Source organism: Rhea americana, unplaced genomic scaffold (genome assembly GCF_003343005.1).
Source record: "Rhea americana isolate MKP2758 unplaced genomic scaffold, rheAme1 scaffold_163, whole genome shotgun sequence".
NCBI classification, from domain to species: Eukaryota; Metazoa; Chordata; class Aves; order Rheiformes; family Rheidae; genus Rhea; species Rhea americana.
The window spans coordinates 817,980-838,434 of record NW_028185739.1 but is presented as its reverse complement, the minus strand read 5'-3'; the positions used below and the strand labels follow the sequence as shown (position 1 = coordinate 838,434).

Here is a 20,455-nt window from a genome sequence, read left to right as displayed (position 1 = left end):
GGGACCTGCWCTCCTGAGACTTCAGTTCTACCTATTTGAAATTCAAAGACAAACTGGATCCTTCTCCTACCAAAAAAGAAAAGAGAAAAATTATATCTTGCATAAAACTATCCTGTACTCATTAGTTTATTGTCCAATCTTGGCTTCAGAGCATTCACAATGCATTTGTAATGTTAGCCCTAGCAAGAAAATGAGCACATCCACAAAACAGTCCATTTAACATCTGAAATATAAAAATTGAAGTATTTTTATAAAACATTCAGACRCAGGATTGACAGATGGATACAATCTTTTATTCTTGTTTTGTATCTTTCCATTTATTCCAGAAAAACTTTCTATAAAAAAATCATTTCTTCTTTTGGAATAAATCTTTAAAATCATTTCTTTTAAAATGCATCTTTCGATCGCACAATGCTAGTTAAATACATTATTGGTATTCTGCAGATGAATCACACCAGAGAACATTCACAGTATGTGTATGCTGGCCACTTGGATATATTTTTCCTGCTGTAGGACAAGTATGATACTTCGGATGAAAGAAGGCAATGAAAAAACTGGAAAGTGGGTCTCATGGTTTTTATGCCCATTAACCCAAGCCACTGCTAGTGGGCAGTGCTAAAGGGACATCAAAATGTATGTCTTCTAAGACTTGAGAGTACAGAAATGGGACAGAGATATAACATATCTGGAGCAATCTGGTCAGGCAGAGACCCATGACTTTCGACACGCGAGACAATGTCACTTTTAACCCTAATTCTCAGGCAGACCTAATGGCCCTTGCAGAACACGGAACAGACACTTCCCATGTGCCAAGGGAGGTTCACAGGAATGGTCACTGTAAATAAGCCATTACTTGCTGTGGGGTTGTACAAAAACGCACTGGCATCAGCTGTCCTAATGGAGAATCTGCCTCTGCTTCCATCACACACCCAGAATACACCCCCCCCTTCCCCATATACTAGGACACACAACCAAACTCACTAAGCCTGTTGATATTATTCAGTCTAGCAAGGTAGACTATTTCTCCGATGTATTCCCATCTGTGTGTTCCTAGTCTGATCCYGGGAATTCTAGGCTCATGTTTTATGATGGCCTAATTTCTGACTAGATAAGTCCTGGGAAAACAAACAAATAAAACCAAACATTTGGGAAGTTTAGGAAAACAGCCTTCTTTTTTTTTCTTTTCCCACCATGTTAAAGAGAAGAAAACACCTATCACCTCCTTTGTATCCAAGATACAATGTAGTTTTGTTATTTAAAATCTTAACATAGATCTGGCAATGGGTTGGGCCAGGAAAGGCGTGTGCGTATGTGTACAGAGAGAGTGAAATGAAATAACTCTGCCTGTAAAGTTTTATTGTTGTCCTACAATACAGACCTTGCTATTGACATTATTTTACTTACATTTCTTTAACTAGCTATCAGTTGGAGAGATGAAAGAATACAGCCTTTCCTGAGGGCACATCCAAAATTCCATTTTCCACCAGAACTGGCAAAAATAAAAATTTCACAAAAAACGTCTGGAAGACAAGCAACAATTTCTTTTTGTCAAAACTCCCAATCTATGAAAAAGCATCAGCTACTTGGCGAAGCTGTTGATGGAGAACCCACAAAATGACTAAATGAAAAAATTCCAGAGAGACATAGTAATTCCCAGCATTTTCATTAGTGCTACTTTAAAAATCCAAATTTGGAACCATCTAGTGCTCCAAATACTCAGAAAAGACAGCACTGTCAGCTGCCGAAGGAAGCAGAGAGCGAGACCATCAGCCAGAGCTACAACAGTGATCACAGAATCATAGAATCAGTAAGGTTGGAAGGGACCTCTGGAGATCATCTAGTCCAACCTCCCTGCTCAGCAGGGTCACCTAGATCAAGCACCTTGGCAAGCTTGTGAGGTCCTCATTCAGTTTTCAACAGCATGCTTGCATGTGGGGATGACAGGAGTTCCCCTCTGCTTGGCAGCTTTTGCAAATCTCTTGGATGTCTCAGCATTTAAGGGGTCTTTGTCCTCATAAACGTACCCCAGGCTCCACGATCTTCAGCAGCACAGTAACAACATCCAGGAACGGGAGAAGGGGGGTCTGGCTTCAAGTGCTAATCGCTGCAAACCTGCAGCTCATTTCTTGGCAGCAGGGAAGGTTTTTGTGGGCAGCGTGCCACGGGAGCCTGGAGATCACACACTCGGGGCTCTGCCAGCCAACACGTGCAAGCGTAGAAGCAATGGGAGTTTGTAAATCAAACCTTGCTCAGTGGGGTGCCAAATATTTACACACACTATCACTCTGGTGAATAGGAATCAAATATCCACACTAAATGCAGTGGAACAAAAGGGGTTATCTTAAATTCAGGCTGTTAGTAGCTCACAGGGCTAATAAATAATAGTGCCTCCGCACAAAGATCTCCTTCAGGAAGGATTTGTAGGAGAAAAGGCAAAGGCTATGAAAGAATAAACAGCAACTAACAGGCCCTTTTTCTTTCCTATCTGATCCTGGATAAAGCTGAGCTGTTTACACAGTCAATGCTAGGTCTTTTCTCCAACCTTTTCCCCCAGTATCATGATGCTGTTTCAGTAGGTGACCTTGCCTTTCAGGAGGAACATCTGTCCCATGGGGGGAGCTGAAACCACACCAGATCTGGTGGGACTGATTTCAAGGTGCTCAGCTCTTGGGGAGCAGGTAAAAGAGCTCCTCTCTCACCTCGTGTGCCCACAGTCAGCTCTGCACCACCTGCAAGGCCCCCAGACCTGAAACAACTCCTCCACCTTCCCAGTGTGAAACTAGAAGGGCTCAGCTGGACACCCTCTGTCCCAATGCATGTGGCTCCTTTTGGCCAAGGCAATCTCAGAGCATAGGGCTGGTAAAATCAGGAAAGAAAATCACACAAAGACAGGCTAAAGACATCCTGAAAAGGTGTCCCCAGAGTGGGTAGAGTGGCTGCCTGCTCTCATGTCTAATCTGTGTTCACCCGTCACTGGCCCATCACCACCAGTACCTGAGCATGCTGCCATGCAGRAATGGGAGAGACGGCCTCCGTGAGCTGGCCTGCCAACTGAGCTGAAAATTTGTGACAGGAGCTGGCTGCCCCGGAAAGTGCAAGTCTGCTGCACAGATCCCTGCGAGACCAAGGAAATTTCTGTATAAAAGGCTTTTGAGAAAGAAAAGACGACAATGTGAGAGTACAGACTTACTCTAGCCAACACCTCCCTTTGTGAACCTCCCTCACTTTTGCTATTTTAAAAAGCCCCACGCAGCAGGAGCAGGCCATGTGAAACCAGCCAAAATATTACCCTTTATATGCGCCTGTATCAGAGTGAAATGCGTCACTGGTGGCTGATGGCTATTCATGCTCTCCCCTATCAAATGGAAACAATTAATGAACTATTCAGCCTGCTGTACACTGGACATACCGACAAAGGAACTGAGCAGGGATGGGCAAACCTCAAACAATGCAGACGTCTGGATGCTTGTCTAGGACAAACCCAGCTCAACAGCTTTGGTCTGATGGGAGAAACTCAGATGGCACATCACATTGAGGCTGGCACAGGAAACAGCTGCCTCCCAAAGATGTGAGGAACTCTGGGATCTCCTGCTTTATCTTCATTTTTTGCATTTCAGAGYTATCATAGAAGTGCCACAGAGCAAAGCAGAAGCAGGAGGCTCTAACTCCCTGCTCACTGGGGAAAGAAAGGCATGAAGGGTTACCATCCCTTGAGCAATGCTTCTCAGGTTGGGAGTGCTATGGGCTGGGTTAAGAATTTGGCGTTTCCTGCCAGTCCTACTGCCAGTGGCAAGGTCAGAATGCCTGTCATCCCAAGGGACTCCCAGTGGGTGAGAGAACTAGTCATCGAGGAGAGCCAAGAAAAGCGTGTAAATATTATACAGAAGAAAAACTTCCCACAATGCTCACTCACTTGAAGACATTTCAGACTGTAAGCTGTGAGAAAGCAGTTAAGCAGGGCTTCTTTGCCCTGGATTTGGCATGTTCCTGAAACGTACAAAGGGAAATGCAGCAGGAATAGTCTTCAGCCAGCAAAGCACGTTCAGATTTAACCATGAACTTCAGTCCCACTGCATGTACAAGAGTCAGGGCTGGTACGATCTGGCATTCAGTACCAAAGGATTTCAGTGCTGTAGAGGCCATATGAAGAGGTTTGAGGGATGCTTTCTGCTTCTTACTGAGTCTATTTCTGGTCCCACAGCTGAGCTGTGGGAGGTTTGGCACCTCTCCCCCTTCCTCTAGGTAGAAATGCACTGAGGTGGGTGTGCATAACACTTTGATACGGCAAGGCTGAGCAGCTCAGGCTCTGCCACATTGTGCACAGAGCTTAGAGACGGCTGGGTGGAAAGAACAGTTCATACGCTCCTGAGATGCTGTCTGGGAGTTGCGTCCTTTCCCTCGTGACAACACTGGAGATGGTCGTGGGCTAGCAGAGTGGCAGGCTCTGGGGATGAGAAATGGGCTCTTCCATTAGTGCCTTGGAAAAGGCTGAACGAAGGGCTCAGCAGAGCAATGGAAACCAGCACGAACCCGGTGTGCGTGTTTGGCCCTGCTTCTACACAGCTCTACCAACAAGCATCCCGCATCCCAGGCAGCCTCACTGAGCCCTCATTCTCAGCTCGGGACATTTATGGAGAGCAGCCTGCTGACCACATCTATAAATGCAATGCTSGCACAGAGTGGGAAATTTGGGGGGAAGCAATAGGAATCTCTTTCCTCCCAACCACTCCATCCTTCAGTCAGGATTCAGGTCCAGAGATAGGGAGAGAAAAGGGTTATGTAGGCAGGAACAAGGGAAAATGAGGGAGGGCTAACCCTCATTATTTTTGTTTCAGGTTCTCCAGTGCTTGTCTGGGTCATGCCCCCAACTCTTAATGTGGCTGCAAACTGTCTCCCCAGGAGACAGAGGGTGCAGAGCCAGTTGTCTGAGCAAAGGTATGTTGCCAGAAATGCCTGTCTGGACCAGAAACTATGTACCATGACTCGGCCACTGCTCAGCTCTTGGAGAAACCACACTTTGCTCAGAAAACTTCCCTGCCCCCAGCTCACCTCTCAGAGCRCCGCGAGTGAGTTCCCTCAGGGCCAGCACACACCCTGAGCTCAAGGCAATGCTCAGGGCAGTTACTCTCTAAAGCCTCTGTACAGAGGGTAGCAGCTCTTGTCTGATGGGTGCAACATGAAAATACGAGGGGAGGAAGGCCACAACTCCTTTGACAACAGCTGCTGGGGGCTAAGGGGTGGTGGGGAAAGGGTTGTGGGGWCGGGCAGAGGAGAGCCTGCAGCCAGCGGTGCTTCAGCATCATCCTGCTCGAGTCAGTAATTCTGCGATGGGTCAGGTGGGAGCGTGTTGCTGTCTCCTTTCTCAGTGCTTTGATCTCCATGGCAACAATGAGAACGCRAAATCCAGGTTTAAAATATACTCTGCCTCCTGTTCTTCCCTCGGGCTGAGGAAGAGAGAGAGGTGGGTTAAAGAAGCTAGACAGTGAGCAGCACTTTGCAGAGGCACCACCCAATGCAAGGACCTGGACCACAGCATTGGTTCTGGGATGGTGCCTCAGAGCACCTAGATGYGAGTTTGGTGCATCTGCAGTAACAAGTCATGATGCCCCAGGAGCAATATGTGGCTGTTGTGGACTAAAGCAGGAGGCAGGGATCAGGTTTGTCTTTTCCTTACATAGGTACCAGCTGGCAGTAACCCCACTACCAGTGTGGTCTGTGGTACCTTACCTATGCAGGTTGCCTCTCCACCCATCTGAGAGGAGGTCAACATCATTTTCCCCAGTCCTACCTGACTGCTGRAAGGCTGAGCCTCGGTATCCTGGGTCCTTTTGAAGCTGAATTTCCTTCAGGGAGAAGATGGAGACATCTAGGCAGAGGGAACAGAGAGAAGTCAATCCAGCTGGCTGAGCCGTCAGTAGTCTGAAAACCCAGGGCCAAGACAGACTGCACCATCCTGCCAATCATACCCAAAACTCTGTTTCTTGCTCTCACAGTCCCCAAACTYTAACCCCACTATGCTGCAGAAGCACTCACTTCCTCTGGGCGAACAAGGACAAGAGGCATCYGAGGAGACCTAGCTGCAAAGCAAAATTCTTAGTTTGCAAACTTTGCTCCATATCCCCCCAGCAATGGGATGCTGTACACTTACTGTCAGGGAGGAGGTGTACCCGTTCCCCAAGGCTCTTGAAGTAAGCATGCCGCAGAGCTGCCTCCGCTGAAATCCGGGTTTTGGCTTCGTACTGCACAGAGCCCCAGAGAAAGGAAATTATGTACAGTGTGCATGCATGAGAAGGCATTCAGTAGGCATAGAGGCCCTGCCCAAGAAATTTCATATGCTACATGAGAGAGAATGTATTCAAAATGCATCACGGGAGTGTGCAGGCAATTGGGTTGCCATCTGTATGTGCACAAGGAACTTCATACACTGTATGGCCRCAGGAGTGTACCATCCATTTAATACCTTATGGATTACCTCTTTTTGTGTGTGCAGGCTGTGTGAGAGAGGACAGATTGGTGAAAGACAGTTTACCTATTGGTAAACATGATGAAGGGTAGACAAGGGCTCTGATCAACCAGGGCATAAACTCACAAGGAGACAGAAGCATGTCTCCAGAGAATTTTGGAGTGAATTTAGGGCAGGTCAGATGGTCAGATAATGGGAGGTGGTTTGGAACAGCATCTACATGGCCATAACCGTAGAACTATGGCTTATTCTGCAGTTACACCTCCTCTGCCTGGATCCAAAATCAGCGTTAGGGCAGCCAGGGTACTTCACTTCAACAAACCCCATTGCCATCCAGGCAGACAGCTCTAGTACTTACCAGAAGGAGGTTCATCAGCAAGTCAATGCCTTCTGAGTCCAGCCTGAGAGAAGGAGGAAATAAACAGTGGAGCATTATCATACCCAGGAGACATTGCAATAGTCAATGCAAGAGTCAAGAGGCAGCTGGGGCCTCCACTGCACAACTTCATTCGGAGGCTGCCAGCACCACAATGYGGAAATGAAACTGGTCTCCCCAGGCTCCCATTTAAGACCAGCACAAGCCTACCATGCCTTATGTGTCACTGCTCAGGAAGGTACCTTGGGGCATGATTTATTAATGGCTGGGCTCGGTACTGTGTGAAATTGTAAGCCTTAAACTCCTCGTTGGATGTTATTCCAGGCCAGGTGTCTTCTGTGGGGGTTCCTGAGAGAGGGAGAGAGGGAAACCTGTCATGTTCACTTGGTAAGAATAAGAGCTAGTGTCCACCTCTCCCAAGGAGGAGGCAGGACAGAGAGCATGAACTTCAACAGCAGGCTTAGACTTGMTAGTACATCCTGTGGGGCAGTAGCCCTAAGAGCTCGCCTGGCTGCAAGCCTGGTACGAGGATGCTGGGCAGGCTATGTACAGCTCTGTACAGCCTCCCCAGCCCATCCCACTCTGCTGCTTTGCCAGGAGGCTCTGTTCAAGCACCTGAAGTGTTTTTTTTTTTCCTCAGTATCTGCAGTCAGCCACTGCCCTCAAGTGGGGATTTGGGAGACAGCAGAAGACTCACCCAGCAGCCTGAAGATTAAATGCAGCTCTTCCTTCACTGTGGAGCCAGGGAACATCGGCCGACCGGTGACCATCTCGTAGTGTATGCAGCCCACACCCCTAAAAGGGCAGCACAGTATTTGCGGTGGAGAAGCCCTGTGAACATCCCACTGCCCCTTAGCAAGGGCTAATAGGGTCCTGGAGCTCGAGCTAACTGCTAGTGTCCCTGGTGACAGAAATAAGCTCCAAGAGCCACCTCTCTTCACTGCTACAGATAACTATTTACTCCCCAACAYGGAAAGTGTGCTCCAAAGACCTTGAGACCCATGGCACACTAAAACCAGCATGGCATCTAGGACAGACAGACACCTCTATTTTAACTATCAACACTGTTGGCAGATATGCTGCTACACAGGCAGATGAAAGGTATTATCCAAGCCCACTGTCTTGGAGACTCTGGGAATCTTAATTTGGAGGTTCACCCCTTCCCCACCCGGTCCTGCAGATGGGCACTGTGGCTTACCACATATCGATGGGTGTGGAATATTCCGTAGATCCTAGCAGGACGTCTGGGGGCCGGTACCACAGTGTGACCACCTCATTGGAGTATGTTTTTGTAGGGACTGACTTGGCTCTGGCTAGTCCTGAGAATGAAAGGGATGTGTATCAAGGAGCTGTATTCAGCTGTACCTTGCGGCAACACTGCATTCTCCCCAGAGAGGCAGAACAAGGCAGGCCAGGCCAGATTGCTCAGTACATAAAGCAAGTGGCTGTGCTCATGCAGAGATGCTTCAAACTCAGCTGGGTGGAGCACATAGCTGCTGTGCAGAGTTCAGCCTCAGAGTACACATAATATTGCTGAAGGAGAGCTGTCTCCCAAGCTGCTTATGTGGGACCCCCACATCTCTTCCTGCACCAGGGGAGCATGAACCTGCTGCCAGCTGCACACAGGCCTGGCCAAAGAGACCACAACTYCTTTGCTTCTCCCTTGCGTTACCTACCAAAGTCGGCCAGCTTGAGCTCTCCTCTCTCATTGATGAGCAGGTTCTGGGGTTTGAGGTCTCGGTGCAGGATCTTTCTTCCATGACAGTAAGACAGGCCACGCAGCAGCTGGAACATGAAAATCTAGAGGCAGGAAGAAAGAGTTGATACTTAGCACTGAGGCACAGGCATCAAAAGTGAGTCTGTCTCAAGAACTGTAAAACTTTCAGACAGGTAAGATGCCTTGAAGATGGCCTGTGATGAAATGCATTGTAGACAATTGTTCAAGCCATGATGAACAATTCATTTTTATTTAAGGTAGTTGTAGCTTAAGAAAAGCTGATGTAGCATCAGAGTCTGCTGAAAAAGRTCAGAGAAGAGTATTCTGAACGGAGGGCTGAATTGAAGACAAAAAGGGTATCCCTGCCTCATCCCGGCTCCTTGATGTCCTGGGATGCACTTGGAGTGAGTTCCCTGCAGTTCCCATCTCTCCCTAGGAGGGAGGCAGGTGTACAGATCCCAAGCAACACTGTCCTACCTTCACATTGTGCATGCTCATCAGGCTCCCGCAGTTATCCAGGTACTGTTTGAGGTCATTGTCCTGCAAAGAGAAGCATCCATCAACCTCTCCTTCCCTCTGTCTTCCTTAGCCAACAAACTTTGCCTGTAATCAAGCCCATCTCTGCTTCAGCAGAAGAGTCCAGCCCTCCCAGAGGAGTGCAGCTTTCCCCCATTTCCTGCAGTGAGGCCCCCAGACTCACCAGGTACTCGAAGACAAGGGTGAGGGAGCGCTCTGTGTGGATGATGTCGTGCAAGGTCACGATGTTGGCATGCTTCAGGTTTTTCAGCAGAGACACTAGAAGGAAAGGAGATGGCAGGTTCGAACAGCCAGGATCTCAGTGCTGTGTGGCAGCATGCTGACTGCCCTCTGCACAACTGCAGATACAAATGGCCACTAACACCACCAGCCCTGCATCAGCCTGTGACCTGGCATTGCTCATTAGGTCTGTGATCTATACTGAACCTTATCTGAACAGCCCCTCACCTTCCCGTATAGCTGTGCAAGGTGCCCCTTCCTCATGCTCCAGGCGAATCTCCTTCAGTGCCACAAGATTTTCTGTCAGCTTGCTGCGCCCCTTGAAGACAGTGGCGTAAGTGCCCTAGGGCAGAGAGATAAAATACAGGTTGTGCATACCATTTATCAGGATGGCACAATGCCGATATATTTCATACCATTTGCAGGAACAATAATTTGTAGCTAAAGCACCAGGTCTGAAGTCCACAGAAAGAATTGGTCTAGAGACTCCTAGATATTGAAGAAATTTTGCTAGTCTGTCCTTTGCACTTTAAACTGTCCTTCTAAACTAATTTAAATCCTTGCAGGGGTTTTAGACTCTCCTTACCTCTCCCAGTTTGTCCAGTTTAACATAGGTTTCCAGCTTCCCGAACCCGATATCTGACTGTAAGAGAAAAGGGAGAACATCACTGGAGGAGATCACATCCAGGGAAAGCTTAACCACCTGGGGGAAGGTCAAGTGAAGGACACTAGATGGTAATAGCTTTAGGGACAGATAAATCAAGGCAGGTGTTTGCATGCAACAGCCCAGCTGATCTAGGTACATAGTCTATTACTTTTCTAGACAAGCAGTGCAGGCAACCAGGCAATCAATCAGAAAACCTCCACAAACYGACTGCTTAAGGAAAACGGATGACACCTGCTTCCTAAACTTCAGCACAGTGATGGCTGTGGCTCTGTCTGTAGGGTGGCTGTAGCCTGAAAGATTGCTCCTTCCTGCTCCCATTCCTCTAATTCTCTTTTTGTTCCCTCCACTTATCCCTGTCACCCATCATCCTGACACTCCACTAGCAATGGCTCAGTCTAACAAGAGTAGTGGTTTATAAAGGGCTGATGCCCTTTCTGTCAGAGAAACCTAGTGGGATCACACTGCTAATGCCTGGCCCATTTCTTCAGTGGTTTCTTTTAGGCTGGTCTGTACTATAACTCAGTTCATTTTTCTGTGTCCTTTTCAAATCAAGCATGAAAGAGACATTTCCATATTTGGAACAGTAAGTCTTCAACGTATTGCTGCAACCTGCTCTTGTAACCCAGCGAAACAAAAGGCAAGCACTGCAACATAGGAGATTTAAGTTTCACTCCTAGCAGATCTCTTAAATCACATGTGTTTTAAGCTTTCTGTGGGGAGAGACACACTTCCTCAGTTAATCTGGATTATTCATGAACATGGGCATGGACTGGTTCCTAGCACAACTGCCTGAAACCTGGGGCACTTCACTGCTCCTTTAGCATAAATAATAAACCTGTGTCATTCCTCCACAAACASGTTTGTGTCTGTGTAGTCCCAGGCATGGAGCCAGCTCTGACTCCAGCCTGGCTAAAGCCTTCCCAACCCAGCAATGCTGCCCATACCCTTGAGCAAGCGCTAGTGCCATGTCGTTCTCCATCAGCAGATGGTGCTGGATGGACAGCTGTCTATCAGCAGGGAGATACATGGGGCTGTGCAGGGAAAGGGTCCCATGGGAGAGGCAATGAGGGAGCCCCCTGCACTGCATCCAGGGATCTGACATGGAAAACCAAGTGCCCCAGAGCCCAGGGCATTCTTGCAGCTCCCTCTGTTCACCAGCTGTGCCCCACAGAAAGGCTTTTCCCTTGCTCCAGGCACCAACCACATCACCAAGCTCTCACAAGCTGCCAAACGCTACAGGGAAGACTGTCTTCCAGYTCATACAAGCTGGATTTGAACTAGTAAGTCCCAGGGGAACACAGTATTATTTACTCCACTTTGGCTCCCTCAAACACGCAGCACACACCAGGAACAGATACATCTTGAGCAGGAAAATGAGGTGGCTGCTGCAAYCTGAAGTCCTGTAAACCCCATAATGTCATATGGTGAATTTTACAGAAGCATGCCTTATTCATTTATGGGACTATGAATATTAATAACATGCTGCTTTGGCCATGTCTATTTTACTCATTAGACAGAATGTGCAGGTAAATGTGAGCTCTCTTTTCTTTACTCTCCCTCCCCTTTAAGGGGTATAACCAATATGAAGATGTCTGCCAAGACCTCTGTCTGGCAATTGTGCAACACAATGTTCCTGGGCAGCAGGACATATGCTTGCACRTTTATAAACAGGGCACCAAGTTGTTGCTGCCACATATGCTGATGCTCTGCAGYAAAGAAAATGAAAAGCCAACATTAATGCAAAGGTTAATTCATTATTTATCACTATTTGCATTTCAACTAGCAGAGGCTCCAGCACTTGCTAAACCACAGGAGGCTTTCCACCTCCTCCCCTTTCAAAGAAGCCAAGCTGAGAGAGGAAAGGCAGGTATGCGCAGAAGTGAGTGAAGCAATGTGCGGACCTGGGGATTTGCACAGCTATGTGCAGATTTGCCTCTGTAGGAGTGACACACGGAAGAGGATGCACAGATATGTATGTGCATGGGGTATATGGAAACGTGTACTGTTGGGTGTGTGCAGAAGGGGATTTGCACAGGCAGAGGTATGTGTGTGTGTACAATCTCAATGATATATAGAGATATAAGGGAGCTTGCATAGGAGGGCATGGCTGCATGAATGGGTGGAAATAATGCATATATCTGCTTGCTGGGATCTATATGGATGAAGCAAGATGCTGTGCCAGCACCGCTCACTCYATGTGGTCAAACTTACAAGGGAAGCCCGTCGGGACATCCTGCTGAGGGGTTTGGGGAACTCCGGACTGTCCATCTGCAACTTCTGCAAGAACTCTGGGGGCAGGCGAATATCCATGGGAAGGGAGAGACGCTTGTTGACATCCTATGGAGAGAGCCAGAAGAGCTAGTGATGAAAGCGGCTGWTAAAAGGACAATCGTACAGAGACATACAAGCAGAAGCACCCTCTGACCAGAGCCAATATTAATAGAGAAGCAACGGGGGCAGCATCTGTGGGACCCTTGGTCATGGGAAGCCAGAAGGTGTATGTGCATGCAGATGGACTGGACTTTGTCAGGTACCAGCAGAAGTCGTGCCAAGTGCAGCTGGGAGGAAGCCATGGCTCATGCCTGACACTGCCATGGAATTCATGGGAACATGAATTGAACTGGTGAAGACACCAGTTGTCTTACAGCTGGCGGGTACACAATGACAGGGTGCCCTTGCCATGTCCCTTCTGCCTCTCCAGCCTGCAGCAGTACTTGCCTCCATGGAGAAACRGCGCTGGTTGTTGTTCCGGTAGCGCACAGCCATCGGGGACTGGCCTTCCAYCTCAGAGGGGGAGATAGGGGTGGTGCCTGCTCGGTAATCCCTGCCCAGGTGTCCCAGCTGCAAGTGCCCCTGCGCTAGGTCTGAGGATAAAGAGAAAAGAGAGTGAGCTGGCTGGAGYAGCAAGTGAAAGCTGCAGAGGGCCAAAGCATTTGCTTTGAAGAAAGAGAGTGCACACAGGGCAGGGAGGTCTGGAGATGCCTGGACACTGAGATACCCTGCGGTCATGGGAAAATTCTTTTCCTTCTCTGCACCTAAGAGGCAGAGGGAATAGCTGCTTTTTGCTCCAGGCTCCTGGTGCATTGACTCCCACACAGCTTACAAACACACCTAATCTGCTTTAGGAACCACTAAAACTAACAGACATTAGGGTAAGCACYTTCCTCCAAGGACCAAGCAGATGATGTTTGCGATTAAAGACTGCAGCGTCATTTAGCATAAAACAGAACACTCCAGGCTTTCCTGTCCCAATCTGCTGCTCTTAGCCAGAGACACAACCCTGAGAAGCAAAACATTCTCTTGAAAACCAAAGCAGCTCAAAAAAGTCTCTCTTCTCTTGGGACTCCAAGTGTGAAGCCCCATCAAGTCCATGAAACCCTGAAAGGAACAAGAAATAAGACAGAACAAAATAAGCCATTGACCTCTCTCYGGTCTCCAGTTTGAGGCTTGCACTTAGACCTCCTCAGTCTGTAATTACTGACTGGTTGCTAGGAATATTCTGGCATGCAGCAACTCAGACAGCAGCTCAGCAAAACACTGAATGAGTTCAACACAGGTCACCCAGACCCCAGCAAAGTGAATTCCCTTAATTCACAGGCAGGCTGTTTCCAAGGCAGACATTCAGAGTGAGGGAGGGCTGCCTAGGTGTGCTCCCCATTCAAACACAGGTGGACAGAGGAACAACCATGTCCCTGAGGGAAGAATGTGTCTCCTTTTAAAAAGGTGCTGGGCAGAGCAAAAACAACTATTTTGGCCCCTTCCTGGTGGCCACACAGCTCTCTCCATTTTAGTCTACACTTTGTTGCTCCTCTCCACATTAGCAGGGTCTATAGCAGTCTCCAGGATCAAACAGCCCTGCCACAAATCACTGGTGTGCTCCTTGTCCCTAGGAATCTCTGCAGTGAATTTGCCAGAGCGAAGAAAAATACTGCAGAGCGGAAACTCCCCGGGGAAGACTGGCAATGCCCTGGGCTGAGCTACTGAGTCCTGCCCCTAGCCCACCTGCTGTCAAGCGCTTGCCATGAGCTGCACAGAGACAATCTCCTGTTCTGTCTAATGTCGACTTCAGCGCACTGATCCCAACCTGCTCACACAGCCAGCAATGATCTCATTGCTGAAGACTGGAGAGGGAGGGCTAGCTTTCATGGGGCAGCGAGCAGGGCTGGGACCTGGCTGCAATTTGCCCATCTGATGGATGAGAGATGGCAGACAAATGACCTGGGAAAAGATGTGGTTTCTTGCCATGGTCACAAAGGGAACAAGGGGACCAAGACCACAGGGAAGCAGGACGTCATCCTCTATAGATAGTCCACACCTAAGGATGGGCTCAGCCAATGCCACTGTGCATGTRAGCATCTCAAACACTGCTGGGAGTATTCATATGGACAGGCAAAAGGAAGCACAGAGATGCTTTCTCCCAGGACCACTGGATGACCTGCTCTCTCTCTCAAAGTATCTGTCTGTGCAGGAACAGCTAAGAAACTTAACCTGAATTAGCCACAGGTATAAAATTAAAGTGCATCAATTGAACTGGATCAAGTCTTCTTAACTTTTTCACCTCCTAAGTAAATTATCTTAAACAAAAGGCCATTTAGCATCTGAATGACACTATCATGGGATTGATTGTAGTTCAACTAATCTACTTTAAAAGATAGTTTGGGTGATTTTTTGCTGGTTCCTATAGGAACAAGCCCAAAGTTTTGGTAAAAGAGGCAGCTTGTCCCTGAAAGAAACAGATCAGTAGCAATGTCTCTCTGAATGAGCCCACCAGGTAGATTAGTGTCAATCTCTCTTYGTCTACAAGAGCGTTGGGCCCAAAGACCAAAGGTAAGATGACAACCTCGGCATTCTAGTGGATACAAAGGGAAATGGGGGTATGCAAAAGACAGTTTCACCAAAAACATTTCTGTCAGTTCAGAATGGACAAGAAGGTTGGTTGCACTTTTCTCAAAAGCAAAATCTCAACAGAAGAAAGAGGGAAATAGGGAACACGGCTCCTATTACGGCATATATGGTAAATACATGCTGAAAATTGCTCTCACGTGTTTTGGCTGCCCTGAGGCCAGAGAGCACCAGCTGCATGTGTCAGACCAGTCCATCCTGAGTGGATGCACAAAAAGCCCAGAAACAAAATGTAAATCCAGTTCCACGAAGATGCTCTCACAGGGCTGGTGCGGGCCCACTGGGTTGTGAGGATCATGCTGGGTGCTTGCAGGAGGTGACGTCAGGCTATGGGTGAGCAAATGCAAGGGCCTGTTTGATTCTGCTCAGCATTTCATGTGAATTACAGCGAGCCCTGACACCGTGCAAATAATGAGGCTGCATAGGATATCAAAGCAAATTAAAGTGAGACCGCAGACACAGCGGCTGCCTTTGACGAACCTCTCGCCTTTTTTTATAAATATATTTAAACACTGCCTCTGCCAAAACAAGCTTTGATCTCCCAAGGAAAGGGGCCAGAACCCTTCACCGCTTGCCTGACTTATAACTTTTAATTACTTTGCTAAGTGTGAACTCTCCTCTCAAGGCTCTGTTATGTTCACAAGGCAGAGCTACACTCAGATCTTGGATTATTCATCCTCCTTCCTCCCCCTATTCATCACTTCTTTGTGGCCTTGTGTTCCAAAGGCCAGCTTTGGCTCTGATTTATGCCACTGCAAACTAGGAGTTATGCACGCTTTGCAGCTCATATACTAGGACCTTATTTGGCCTCAAGGGACAGCCCAGGCAGTAGCTGTGCTGAGGCAAATCCTTGAGATAGATACAAACTATTGCTGAATGTAATTAGCTCTTACCAAAGCAAAAGGGAGCTACCAAGATTTGATGCCTCTGTAAATCAGGTCTGGGCTACTTGTACCTATGACTGGGGAAGCCTAAGAGAAAAAGAAAGAGCTCACTTGCCTAGAGCATGAACATGAGATTGGAGCAGCCAAAGAGAAGGTGCCTCATCTCCAAGGATGTGCTGCCTCCTYCTTGGAGGCAGCTGGTGGTGGTCAGTGTCAGAGAACAGATACTGCACAGAGCCCAGCCTGGGATCTCCCTAACCCAGGGACTTCCTTTCCACTTCTGTGGCTCAGCAGCCCATGTGGCTGCTGGAATATCGTGCTGCCCATGGGAGTGAAGCACAGCATGGCAGAGAAGCATCTGATGCCCCTGATACAGGGTGTGAGCTAATTAAGCTCTGACCACATTCCTCAGACTCTGCCAAAGTGACATTGCCTAGGACAGGAGGCATCCAAGCTGGAAAGCTGTTTGCTTTTCCATCTGCCAGCTCTGCTTCTTTCAAGCCTGGCTTTATCGGCCTTTGTGGTTGGGAGTGAGGTCATGAGACTACAGGATGGGGACAGCAGGGGCGGGTATTTCCCAATGCACCACCAACAAACTAGGCAAGCTTCTACTCACAAGAAGGCCATGCCTTGTCTCATTGCAAGAGTCAGAGCAGCTTTCTGCATGCTTTTAGAGCATCTTATGAACAGGTCCTTTGGCCTCTGYATCACCGTCCCCTTCAAGGGCAGGCAGAGGCATTCAAAAGCCACGTAAGGGCAGGATTTGCAGACTGTCAGGGACCTAGGAATTCTGATAACCTGCGATTTCCAATGCTGAGGGGTGGGGAATAGAAATTGCAARTGATTCCCTGAAGAACTGTACGAGGTGATTAAACAAAAATGATTTCCTGATCTCCACTGTGATCACTGCTCCCTTCTGCTATAAGTGATCACAGTGTGCTGTCACTGGTTATCCATTCACCTGGAGAGCAATGATCACTGCAGGCAAGCCTGCCTGCCTGCCATGCAGATAGGGAGAGGTAGCCCTAAGGGCATGTTTAGAAATCCAGAACAAGGAAGATGAAACCTGAAGCAAAGCTTTTCCCTGTATTGTGTGGGAGAGAAGCAGCACAAGAGTGATTGCCACGGCTGTARTCTCAGCTCTGCTACCAACTCTCTACATGACCTTAGAAAAATCATTTTGTCTCTCTGCACCCTGCTTTTTCTATATGCTCTTGCTTCTCTGAAGACCCCTCTCCAGGCTCCCTCCCCTTCTCAAGAGATCCAGTCTTCACAACCAACCCCTGCAAAAGAGGAACTTGCACACTAAATCTCATTCTCTTCCTCTCAAGCATCACAAAATTGATCCTATCTCCCAACATGTCCTATGTATCCCTCCCTCAAACCATCCTTGAATGCCTCCTCACTCTAGGATGCTGGGGCTTGTGCCCCAACAGAGCTCTGCCTCCAGCTTGCCTCTGCTGAGCCCCTGCCAAGGCCTCTTGGCACAAGGCTGTGGGCAGAGGGCTCCCAGCAGCATGGGGTTTATTAAATGGCTGAAGAGATGCCTCAGACAAATGTGGCTGTCAGGGCTCTTCATAAACAACAGCCGCAGCTTGCAGGAGACAGAGATTAAGGGCACTGTGGAGGTGACTTCTCAGGCTTGTTTACAACCCAAGCAAAACTTAATCAAGAGATCTCAGACTGGAAGAAGCGGGTTGAGGGGGGTGATGGAATAAGCCTGTCAGGGCAGTGGTACAGTGGGGGCAGCAATTCCCAGCCTGTGTTGCATGGGAAAAGCCTCAGGTATGAATAGGGAACCATGCACCAGGGAGCATGGGGCACTCCACAGAGAAAAATGTGGCACAGTGCCAGGATGTGCATCCAAAGGCTGCATTCAAGTGGGGAAATGGTGGGGGGCTAGCACCTCTCAGTCCAATACTGGGTCCTTGGGGACATGACAAACCATACCCCATGTGGTGGTGCTGATACACCCCCAGCCCAGCGCCAGCTCCTGATGCACTCCTGCATCCATGCAGGACAGTCTCCTGATCACCATGTCACTGCCTAGTACTTGTCTCATCTCTAACTACCAGAGACGGGAACACCCTAGGTCCTGGCTCCAGGCTCATTCAGCTCGGACCATGCTGTCATTCTTTCCTGGATACCTAAGGAGGATCGAGACCAAATGACGGTGGAAYAGGCAGATGCTGCATGTACTGGTTTGCCTTTCAAGGGCAAAGGAAGAACCATGACAGAAGCCTCATTAAAACAGAAGAATAGAGAAATGGCTTCCCCAAAAGAGCCTTAGTTTCCACAGTGGAGATAACAAGCCCAGGCTCAGACATCCCAGAGCTGAGGTCCCCCCCACCAAAGAAGGCAACAGCAGCTGCAGCCATCAGTGCCCAGGACTTTCTTAGCCTTGCACCATTTTACCCCCACATCTTCCATGCATCTAATTAAGGACTCAGGTCTAATTATAGCCCTGACTGCTTGCTAAGGTGTGAGGGAATGTGTATGYTTGTGGGAGCAGAGCAACACCTTTTGTCAGGTACTGAGATTCACTGTGAGCACACAGGTGTCAGAGCAAGGAAGAAGGCTGTAAATGGATGCTGTTCAGAGCAGCCTGGGTGTGTGATGAGAGACAAGAAGTGTGTCAAGAGCTGCAGGAATGAGGAAAGCCAGCTCTAAATTAGGCTACTGCATCTCTTATTTCAAGCAGACAGAGAGATGATCTCCCCCTGCCGGGGCAGATGCAAGTGCCAGGCAATTACATCATGGCCTCAGCCTCCGCTTGYAGCAAAAGTTTCTAGCAATTATGGCTGCAGGGTGAGGGGAAAAGGAGTTTGAACGTGACCTGAATGGAGCAGAGGGCCTCAACACATGAACAGGCTGGCCTGTGGCAAAGCAAGCTGTTCTGGTAGGAGGCAGCAGCAAAYACATGATGCAATCGCCAGGAGCAGTTTAGCCTTGCACCCACAGCAGCAAATGTACCCCTGGATGAATCAAGTCTAACTTYATTAGGTCTCCAAACGCCTGCCCGTCAGTGGCTCTGCCTGCTTGTCTGTGCATGGCTGCCTCATGCAATCTGCTCCGAGTTCATGCCTCAAGCACTGCCTCTCCCTTCGTATGCCCTGAGACAACAGAGCCTGCCCCAGCCTGCAGTGTTAGGCTGCTGCTCTGTTTGCAGAACCCAAGTGCCCTGCTCAGCTCACAGGGGTGTTAACCCTGAACTTCCCTGCTCCGTGGGGCCTTAAAAACTGCACRGCAGAAGGCTGTGGGTCTGGGAAGAAAGGATGGTTCAGTGAGCCCCAAAGGCTCCTCTGAACAGAGACAGTGGGGCCTTGGGGTCTTGGTGAAATTGGCTGCCTGCACCCCTAGAGGGAAGACTCAAGCATCACTGTCACTTCTGTGCAGGCAGAAGACGATCTCACACTTTCACGTCCTCTGCCTTAACCGCAGGTATGTCATTCCTCTCTGTGCTTTTTACAAGTACCTTTCCCTCCTATAACACTATCCCTACACAGGTCTAAATCTCTCTTCAGATCAGATTTAAAGACAGGGCGTTATTAATCCCGCTGCATTGATTGGAAATTAACACAAAGGGTCATCAACTTTCGACAAATCACCCCCCTCCCCGAGGAACGCCACTGGCACTGGAGATATTTGCTGACGGCACTGACTCCAGCTGCCCCTGACCAGCCCTAGCACCACTGGAAAGGCCTGGAGGCTCCTTACCTTCATTCCTCCGGTTGTTGAGCTGGTTGAACTGCTCTGTGAACTCTGTCAGTGACTCCTCAATGGTCTCTGTCCGAGGAACTGAGAGAGAAAACCTCCGCTTGAAGTTTTTCATCTTGTTCATTTTACCTTGTGCTGCAAGATGGCAGAGCCCTGGAGAAAAGGGAGAAGTGGCTGAGATGCCTGGATGGTGTACGAGACAACCTCACTAATCCCTGCAGTTCATTCTCTCTGGAGCTGGCAGCACCCAGACCAAAATTTCACCAGCTGGGGATCTGCAGGGTATCCTCAGGAACATCCTCTTCAAGGTCCTGCTGCTGCATCAGAGCAAAGAAGCAGCCTCATGGTCACCAAGGGAATCAGGTTCTTCATGTTTTTATGAGATGACCACAGTCAAGAGGTGCACAGGGCCTTTTCTGATTTATCAGACATGGGCCCAGGGCACAGTTACAGACACTGAATCATAAATATCAGCATAGGCTGTGCCTTATAGCATCTTTGGAAACTTCAGGAACAGCTGCAAAAAGGCAAAATGGAGCAGAACAAAAAGGAAAGCAAGAAAGAATAAACAGTGCCAGAAAATTCAATACAACACTCTTCCTTGTACAAAGATGCACCTCTGTCCCAGCAGTTGGTTCTCTCTGTCTTGCTCTTACAAGAAGGACTTCCTGAGCTACCAGTGAAGTACTGAGGGAAGTAACCGACCAGGAGGAGATTCCTTAGAGCTATGAGAAAGGGAGACACTGAGAGCTCACGGTTTGCTTACAAGCTCTTGACTGACTCAGATCCTGTACTGGCATTGGAATTGTCTCAGCCAGAGATCCGATTAAAACAATAAAACCCTTAAACAAATAAAACCCTYAAGGGACAAATGGCAAAGCATGCTGACTCTGAGCAGTTACACGAACAGGCTGAKGGAGCTCACCCCGGGCATCCCAGAGCCACGTGCCACTCTGCCTTTCCTTACTTTGGC

General features: G+C 48.6%; 1 protein-coding gene across 1 annotated transcript in view; it reads right to left on the bottom strand.

The window, feature by feature from the left end:
- Positions 1–283: 283 nt before the first annotated feature.
- Positions 284–20,455, bottom strand: part of CDK18 (cyclin dependent kinase 18) — a 42,318-nt gene continuing 22,146 nt past the window's right edge. The window contains exons 2-16 of the mRNA XM_085300373.1: positions 19,483–19,635; positions 12,698–12,843; positions 12,191–12,316; positions 9,899–9,955; positions 9,541–9,655; positions 9,257–9,351; positions 9,034–9,096; positions 8,516–8,639; positions 8,038–8,158; positions 7,537–7,634; positions 7,082–7,187; positions 6,822–6,864; positions 6,149–6,239; positions 5,789–5,866; positions 284–5,444 (exon numbers count right to left, since the gene is read on the bottom strand). Of these exons, the coding sequence (XP_085156499.1) occupies positions 5,410–5,444; positions 5,789–5,866; positions 6,149–6,239; positions 6,822–6,864; positions 7,082–7,187; positions 7,537–7,634; positions 8,038–8,158; positions 8,516–8,639; positions 9,034–9,096; positions 9,257–9,351; positions 9,541–9,655; positions 9,899–9,955; positions 12,191–12,316; positions 12,698–12,843; positions 19,483–19,606 (1,422 nt within the window). The 5' untranslated portion in view covers positions 19,607–19,635 and the 3' untranslated portion in view covers positions 284–5,409. The remainder of the gene's footprint in view (positions 5,445–5,788; positions 5,867–6,148; positions 6,240–6,821; positions 6,865–7,081; positions 7,188–7,536; positions 7,635–8,037; positions 8,159–8,515; positions 8,640–9,033; positions 9,097–9,256; positions 9,352–9,540; positions 9,656–9,898; positions 9,956–12,190; positions 12,317–12,697; positions 12,844–19,482; positions 19,636–20,455) is intronic.